The 9,210-nt window shown below is 38.5% G+C and overlaps 1 protein-coding gene across 2 annotated transcripts in view; it reads right to left on the reverse strand.

Annotated features, from left to right (window-relative positions):
- The window catches only part of Serpina7 (serpin family A member 7), a 6,305-nt gene extending 1,817 nt beyond the window's left edge, over window positions 1-4,488 (reverse strand). For both annotated transcript variants that reach the window (XM_010619712.3, XM_010619711.2), the window contains exons 1-3: window positions 4,428-4,488; window positions 1,985-2,632; window positions 717-990 (exon numbers count right to left, since the gene is read on the reverse strand). In XM_010619712.3, the coding sequence (XP_010618014.1) occupies window positions 717-990; window positions 1,985-2,615 (905 nt within the window). In that variant the 5' untranslated portion in view covers window positions 2,616-2,632; window positions 4,428-4,488. The remainder of the gene's footprint in view (window positions 1-716; window positions 991-1,984; window positions 2,633-4,427) is intronic.
- Between the last annotated feature and the right edge of the window lie 4,722 nt (window positions 4,489-9,210).

A 9,210-nucleotide genomic window follows, 5' to 3' on the forward strand; every position in this document is an offset into this window, starting at 1 on the left:
CCTCTCTCTCTCTCTCTCTCTCTCTCTCTCTCTCTCTCTCTCTCTCTCCCCCCTCTCTCTCCTATCTCCCCCCCAGCAATTTATTTCACTCTGCTCCCCTGCTGAATATTGACAAACATTGCTATATAGATCAACCTATTTTACAAAAACCACAGAAGTTATTGTAGAAGAAATTTTTAGAAGAAATGCACTCTGGTTCAGCCAGTGTTGGCTATAACACTGAGAAAATGTGCATGTAACTCTTTTATTATCAAAAAGGAACATTTTGTTGTGGCGCTGCCAAGGGTATGAGCCCAGTGGCAAGAAAGTCAATACATAGCTTTACTACTCTCAGCTCAGAATGATTGCCTACCCAACTCTTAATATTAAAATCTTATCTGTCCCCAAAGTTCTAGATGATTGCTAGGGAGGCTTCAATTTCTTAGCAGTATAACTTTGGAGAACTCATTTTATATTCTAGGCTTGACTTTCTATTTAGAAAAACACCAATGGTACTGCACCATTTTCAGATTTGTCAATGTGCTTAGATGAAAGGCAATAAGCAAAGTCTAGAGCAAAGGACCTGGTACATGATATGTACTTTGTATACTCTAATAATATTTACACATCTGTTAGGCAGTTCAGGGGAATTCTTCTGCCTCTGAGTTTCTGCTGAACTCAATGCCACCTGCACTGGTATACCCATCTCTATCCTTCACGTCCTCTAAATCATTTACCCCTTCTGTAGTAAGCGGTTCCATTTCTTCAGTGTTTTAGATGACATGGATGCTTCGACCCATTCCATCTGTCCCTTATTGGGAAGGACAAAGAGAGCCAGAGAATTTTTGTTGTAGTCCATTTGCAGCACTGTGCAGTTCAGTTCCATATCCACCAAGTAATGGTATTGCTCTACCTGATGCATCATGGGCACTTTCACTATGATGGTCTTATCCACTAAGAAGTTGGAACTGTCTTCTGTCTTGGATGGATGAAAAGGATTTGCCCACTGTGCTTAAAATACAAAGAGAATAGAGTTGCTTCTTTAAAACCAGTATTAGGGCCACCGAGAGTTTTTTCCATTAGTCACCTCCTTTAGTAATTAAGACTACCACAGAGGTATGTACTCTCAACCAGTTTTACAGGTGAATAACTGAGGATCAGGGAAATAGAGTCACTTGACAGGCCTCCCAGTTAGCAGGCAGCAGAGCTAGGGGGCACATCTAGGGCTGTTGGATTCCAGTCCATGCTCAAAACCTCTTAAATTACACCTAAGCCAGTCAGAGCCAGTTTCCTCTCCCATAAAAAATCTATATGGATATCCAAGACAAAGAGAAAAATGAGAAAACCAATCTTTTCTTCCATTTCCCTACCAAGTGTTACTGACATGTGCTGTAGAAGCAAGAGAAATAATTTGTGCACAGCACCGGCAAAAAATCACATGATACTTGTCTTTACAAACACCAGCTTTAGACCTGGCTGAAAATAGTAGTTTTGAAATGGATTACATAAATTTGGGTGCTTGTGAGGGTTGGATGGACGTCGTGTGTAAATTACACAAGTATCATAGTATTTGTTACATAGTGGCTATTAATACATGATAAAAGTATTGATGTAGCATGCCAAATGTGCACAAGTGAAAGCCAAGTAATACTTAGATATAAACCTGTCTTCTTGTCAAGTACAAATTTGTCCTACCTCACCAAATATTTTGGAAACAATAATTCTTTAGCCAAATATGAGCAGGATCTTCATACCATTGTCACCCACATCTCTTTGTTTCTCTCTCTCTGAAAGTGTGCTCTCCCTAGAAATCTCTTGGACTCATTCACAGAGCCATATGTATCTCCGGGATTATCCAATATACCGCAGAGCTGTGTCCACTGGAGTAGATCACTGTGATATGAGGGAAGCCTACTGATGCTTGTAAAAGAGACTATGAGCTCCTCCCAGAACTCTACTAAAGTATCTGAAGTCTAGACTTGCAGCTGATATCTTGGCCCCTTACCTTTAAAGTGAATATAGTTCACCAGGACCATGATGGCATTCAATTTGAGGTCTTGGATTAGGTCCACAATTTTCCCTTTAGTTCGCTTCTCCACCTGACTATTGATTGCTTGTTGGGCTGCAGAAACATTGGAAAAGTCTGTAGAAAACACATCAGTCTCATATAGGGTCTTGACACTATCCAGGAACTTTGGCAATGGTTTCAGCTTCTTCCCAATGAAGAGGGCATTTCTTATTTGCAATTCCAGTCCTTTCTTTGGAAAATTCAGTGAACATATCAGGTGCTGGAAGCCCTGCTGTATCTCTGCCATTGAAGTATCTGTGAGGTTGAACCCCAAGACTTCCAGGATCTGAGTTTGGGTGCTGGAGCCAGCTCCAAATGAAAGCATAGCCAACGCTGCAGAAATGCTCACGGGGGAAAAGAAGATGTTCTGATCCTGGGTCTCCACAGTGAACTTCCGGTACAGGTTGAATGCAAAATCAGCATTGATAGATGACATTTTATAGAGAGTGTCATTTTGTTGTGGCAAATAGCATGTAGGTACTTTGCCTTCAGAGCTCCTAGGTGGTGCACCATTGGTTGTAGCATGAAGCCCAAGTAAAAAATGAATCAGATACAAGAAGAGTGACATTCTGGAATGAAGGTAATCTATAAGAGATGAAGGGAGAGAACCATTGGGTAATCTTAACTGAATGAAACACTCTCTGTTTCAGGCATAAGAAATCACCTTGATCATTAAAACAATAGCAAATGTTTGATGATGTGATCATCAAGGAATGGGTGGTCTCTCGTTTCCCTAAAAACATGATGCCACATCCACTGGTGGCAGGAACTAGGAGAAATGGCTTGCCAGAGCCAAAGAAATAATGCCTTGGATTCTCATTAAGATGTAAAAACAACAAATGGCAATATTTTGAATAGATTTAATATATGGACATTAAATCCCTTTTTATTTTATATAGATGCAACTTTTAATAAAGGAAGAATATTTACTTAAAACTAGCACTCCTTCTGCTTACATTATCACATGGAGATTAGAATTTTTGAGTGTGTGTGTGTGTAAGTTAATTTTGCATTTCCTTCAGGTAACATCTTTGACATGAAAGGAGAAAACATCTGTACTTTCCTTAGATAAAAGACAAAATGAGAAAACTTTGTATAAGATTAGTGGTTGGAATGGCAGGATAGTGTTTTACAGAGCCATGTCCAAAGTCATGAACTAAAATTTGTATATTTTAAAAAGGCATGGAAGCCATGGGAATACCTTCAAACAATAAGCAAATGAGAGTGCATCATTATGTGTTTTATATCTCTCTTACCTTCTGTACCACAGTGGTTTCTAAATTAGAAGATATCTAAACACTATTCTTAATGCCATGCATGTCATTTTTTTAAGTATTAGAGAAACCAAAAAGATGTGATATAAACATCTTTGGCTCTGGAAGAGTACAAGGAATCAGAATTGGAAGGTCAGCTGTGGAATCCCCAGTGAGCATGAACAAGTGGTTAGAAAGAAAACAAATATGAAGGCAAGACAAGGATCCTTCCTTAACCCTCAGTCTTCTACTTTGGGATTCAACTCCTATCACGAAACTCTTTCTTGCTAGTCTATATCATTCTCCTGAGTTCTTTCTTTTTATTATTTTTCAAAAACTGGCGATTGAACCTAGAATCTTTGAACTCAGCAATATCACTCTCACTGTTTATTATTTATTGACAGAGAATACCAAAGTAACTAAGTTTCCCAGGCTGGTCTCAAGTGTGCCATCTTCCTGCTGCATCCTCCCAGAATACTATAATTGTAGCTGTGCTGCACCACCCCCAATTTTTCTTGTGTTCTTAACCATCTACCCAGATGCCTAATGGATACAGCCATGAGGAAGGTCCCCTCATGCCTAAGTGTCAAGTCAGAAGTTGCAAAGTTTAAACATAAACATATCATATTCCCACCTCTCAAGCCTGCTCCTTCGCCTTCATGCCACATCTTTGGCTATTGCAGAACTGTCTGTGGAGAGCCCCAGGCCAGAAACCTGGGAGCTATTCAAGGGCCTCCTCTGTTCTCTTTCACCACTTCTAATGAATCATCATGCCCAGTGAATATCACCTGAGTTTATCTGAAAACTTCACTCTTTTCTCCATCATTACTGCTACTGTCTTAGTTCACAGGTACAATTAACGCTTTGCTCCTAGCAGGTCACACTGTCTCCTGCTTTCTCCATTTCATTCTCCTTTCTTTTACTACCACTTTCACTACCATTCCTTGTCACCTGAGTCCCCTTTCTGTAAAAGTCATAAAGACTAGTTCGAAGTGACCATAATTATCAGATGACCAAACTTATACCTTGGCCCCTAGACCTAGAAACTTGGAGCTCACAATTAGATTGGATTTTGGCTTACTGATACAGATGTTCAAAGTTCCCAAAGAAACAAAAAAAGTACTTACAGCACAAGCCAAAGAAGCCACTCGCACTTCTCAGAAAGCAGTGCCTTTTTGTCTTTATAACATGCCCTCTATTGCAAAATCAGAGCACATTTAGTTACAAATTAACCCTCACATGAACCTTGGGATGATGTTTTCCAAGCTGATGCAGAGAACCAAGGCCAAGAAGATAAAAGCACGACCAAAATGATAAGGTTTGAACTTTGGGTGACAACTTTGTCTGACACATCCTTCATCATAAACAAATGAGAAAGAAGATTGTCAGAATTGGAAGGGTCCAGGTTTATCCCAGAAAAAATTTCTTGTGTAGAGAGAATGACGTCTATGAATAAAAGTGCCAAAAGGTGGCAAGAGAAATACCGTTATCACCATCAAAACCTGGATCTGGCAGCTTTTGAGGGAAAGGTAAACATGGCCAGAACCTAAATGAGCCTCCTTAATAGGTTATATAGAAATGATTTACATGCCAGTGAAGTATGTGATGCCAAATGTAGTTTCTAACCCTAGAATCATGACACTATACGCATTTCTGTTTCCCCAGGAAGAAATCCTGATTTGTTCACTGATTTCCAAAATCTCCTGTACTCTCCCTTGGCCAAAGGACCCCAAAAGTGGGTGGAGAAAGAATCAAGGAAGGTGGAATAGAATATTCCACTACCCAGGATCAAGTGTTTATTAATTATGTACAAAAAAGCAGCAGGAGCAAAGAACACTGGGTTCAGTCTGTTTCTAGATGGAATAGTATGTAGTAGTAGCAGCAGTAGTAATAGTAGTGATAGCAAAATAGTGATTCTTGACTATGTGCAAGACATGCCCTGCGGCATCATCTGATTGCAAGCTTTGGGATGACATTAAGGACATACTCACTATATGCATCTGGCAGGCACAAGGAACAGAACCCAGTTTGAGTTAAGCATTGGTGCAGTCTGTTGTGGGACTTAGGTGCAGAGCAAATAGTGCAGACTTCACGCTCAGACCATTGGGAAGCCACTGGAGGAATTTTGCCAGTACAGTGATTACAGAGAGAGTGACTGTGCTGTTCCAATGTTCCTTCTCAACCAAACATACATTGAGCTCTTACACTGTGAGGAAAATACCATGTTCTTCACTGGAACTTCGCAAGTGAATTGGAAGTAAGTATCAGTCCTGGATCCAAGGGGTCTTTGTGCCCACTTGGCACCCACTGCCCAAATTGAATAGGATAGGGCATGTCTCACATATGGGATTGTTATGGGTGTATGGGTCCCACAGAAAGGCAGTGGCAAGCTCAGGTCTCTTGACTACCAAGTCAGTTCATATTCAGTCCTGGCAATTCAGCCTATTGTCTGTTCTCTAAATTATAGCAGGAAAAAAAAATATCTAAAGTGAAAATTTCCAAACCTGTGCCCTCTGGTGGCATAGTCAGACAATGGCACAGGTTGTTATGTGTAGCTTCTGACTCACCTTAGCTTAGCTAGAAACTATTAGCAACTACAGGGCTTGTCTCTGATATAAAAGAAAGGCGCACTTCCCCTTGCAGCTTCCCTTGCAATACGCTATGCTACAGAGTCAGAAGCACTACACTTACACTCCTGTCATGTCTCTGCTATGTAGTAATTGTAATTTGAGGCAAATTATTTAATACCCATAAACTTCAATTTAGTCACCTCTGAAGTAGAAATGATAATAATCCCTATATCATGGTTTTTGTTTCAAGTGAAACTTAAAGGTATATATTAGTCTGTTTTATGTTACTACAACAAAATTCCCAAGTCTGTGTAACTTTACAAGGAAAAGAGATTATTTAGTTAACAGTCCTAGGGCTCGAAGGCATAGTACCAGTATTATTTTAACTCTGAAGAATACAATGTGGAAGATGATTCTTTAATATGTAACCACTTTTCCACTTGATTTGCCTGGGTGCTTGACCGTGCACCCTAGTCTGGTGAAAAATGAGGCGATGTCATTTAATGGTGAAATTAGAACAATTGGCTCTTGTAATTTAAATCTCACAGACACATAAAATACTGGGTCTTTTTAAAGAGGAGAAACAGCCTTATCAGACTAAAAGAGAGATTTTTTTTTTCTGCTGGCAAGGGAGACTCAGTGGGGATTTGGTGTTACAGTTCTTTTAATTCTTTCAGTTTCTTTATGCATTAGTTCTTCTTATTTTTTTATTTTATTGAATTGATAAAAGTGACCTATCAATGCTCGAAAATCAACTAATTCTGAAATTTGGTTAGTCACAGAATCAAATGCTAAATATAAATTTTAGCTTATGTAGCCCTCCAGTTGCACTTAAATAAATTCTATCTTGACATTGTGTAATTTTAGTATTTTCCTTGAGTACTTGAGCCAAAAACTTAGGCTACTGAGACTGTCATTCTTTCTTTTTGAAGGAAAAAAATTGTTTATTTGTAAGTAAGCCTGTCATTCTTTTTAAAAGCTTTCTTGTGCCACAAGAATCTTCTACTTTATCACACAATGTTTGAAATCCTTATTTCTTTCATATTTCTTGTGGAAGCAACGAGATATTACAATGCTATGCTTCACAAAGGATATCCACTTCAGAGGGCCACTTAGACGTCATTCCATGGACTGTCATATTTTCCTTCAGGCACACAAATGGGGTTTTTAACTGCCTTTAGCTCTCCAGAACAGATAATCAGCTTCAAAGTGCCACGATTTCTTCAACCTCTTAATATCAATGTCTGTATATTTCATAGTACTTGGTTTCAAAAGCATGAATGTCTACAACTAACCTCAATATAGAAGAATATTGCTTAGAGGATATTATTATATACACTTTTAATAGGAATTTCAGAGAACTTTGCTCATTTTATGAAGAAGGAGTTGGAAAGAGAGTTATAAATCTACTTTGGTTCATGGACATTGGTTAATGATTTGGATGGATTTCCCTTAGAAAGCTCATGATTGTAAAATAGGTAGTAAAGAGGTGTAGAGAAGAGGCATACATGCAGATCTCTGCAAATGGGCAGAGTTTGAGGACGTATGTGCCCTATGTGAATGTTCACTAAAAGCAACCTCGGTAGAGTAAAATTTTAATAATTAGGTGACTAAGATGACTATGGATGTCAGTCAGTCTCTTTCCCATACACTCTTGTCTTTGCTCCATGGACTCATGAAGGAAGGGTTCATGTCATGAAATTTAAGCATGGAATCAGAAACATGGACCTACACTCATCAAGGCTGATGTGGTTACAACCTCACAGAAACCAATACTGAGATTCCTATATGGCACAGTTCCTCAATAGACAACAATACCAAAATTCCTATATGGCACCAATTATAAACCAGAAACCTGCTTGTTTTTTAACTTTATTACTTCCATCATGAAAGGGGCCTCATCTGCTCTCATAAAAATACACAATAATTCTAATACCTAAAATGTACCAATAAAGTTAATGAGAGAAAAAAATACACAATGATCTAAATGTGGCTTTACCCTCCATGCCTGCAATGTTTTGGGCAAAACTTACCATCTGCTTTATCCATCGTTATGGTATTCTACACACGGTACCTTGTGACTAAACAATTAATGTCATGACAAAATATGGCATGGTTTCATACTGATGAGATTCACTTGCCTTGTCATGTTTCCCATTATGCTGAAGCAGTTGACTTAATAGAGACTGCAATGTCTTTTTGAGGACTCAGTAACAGAACCAATTACTTGACAATATTTTAATTGCTAGGCCATAATTTCTGTGATGTGGAATATAATTTAAATCAGTGCGCAGAATCTGGTGCTTTATCTTCCGTCTAGAGTCACAGATACTGTGGGAATCCAAGATTGATGGTGCACAGTTCTTTTCACTATTCTCCTAATGAGTCACTAGGAACATTCTTGATTCTACCCTGTGACCTGGACCTTCTTGTTGCAAAGGTCTTAATTGAAATGACTGAATGTTTACATTAGAGATTGTAGCAAAACTTTCAATAAATTTGTACTTGAGATTGCCACTTGACACTTTGGACAACCAATCCCACTGAACAAACAAGGAAACACTTGAACTATAGTAGTGTTAGACTGGTAAATATTTTTTTTTCCTCATTGGGTTTATTTACATTTTAGGTATACGGTACAGTTACATTCATTATTGGGATCTTGTACCTTTACATGACAGGTCTTAGTTCTCATTTTTCCCCTTGTCCCTGCCCTCCCTTCACCCCCTCTTCCTCTCCCCTTTCACAAACACTTCATTTCCATTTTTTCATTTTCTCATACTTTTTTCTTTTCCCTTATTAGCTTTCCCCTTCCCTTCCCACTTTCCCTACACCTTTATCCACTTTCTTCCTATTTCACGTGGTCCATTATATCATTAGGATCTTATGTCCTATTATAGTTTATTCACACCAGAGAAACTATTCAGTATTTACACATGTGTGGCTTATGTATTTCACTTAAGAGTATATCCTCAATATTTATCCATTTTCCTATGAATGAATCTAATTAGACTGATAAATATTAAATACCAAGAAGATTATTCGTTGCTACACAAACTGAGGTTCTGTATTGCCAATGTTCATCAGAGATGCCTCTTTCTAATCCAATACCCTAAAATTAAAAACAGTGGAAAATTATAGCCACCTAAACAAGCAAGAGTACTACTGGCTAACATACTCTAGACATAAAGATAGTGTCATCAAAGCAGGTGGAGAAACCTGGCCAGCTAATGTGACTGTTTAGGGCAAAAAGAGTATGAAATAGGTTAGTAGAAGGTAGTTAGGAGCAGGTAGTGAAAACACAAATTATGACTATATAAATTTTTGCAAAATCCCAAAC

This window comes from Fukomys damarensis, unplaced genomic scaffold (assembly GCF_012274545.1).
Source record: "Fukomys damarensis isolate Sample0158 unplaced genomic scaffold, DMR_v1.0_HiC HiC_scaffold_39, whole genome shotgun sequence".
In the NCBI taxonomy this organism is placed as follows: Eukaryota; Metazoa; Chordata; class Mammalia; order Rodentia; family Bathyergidae; genus Fukomys; species Fukomys damarensis.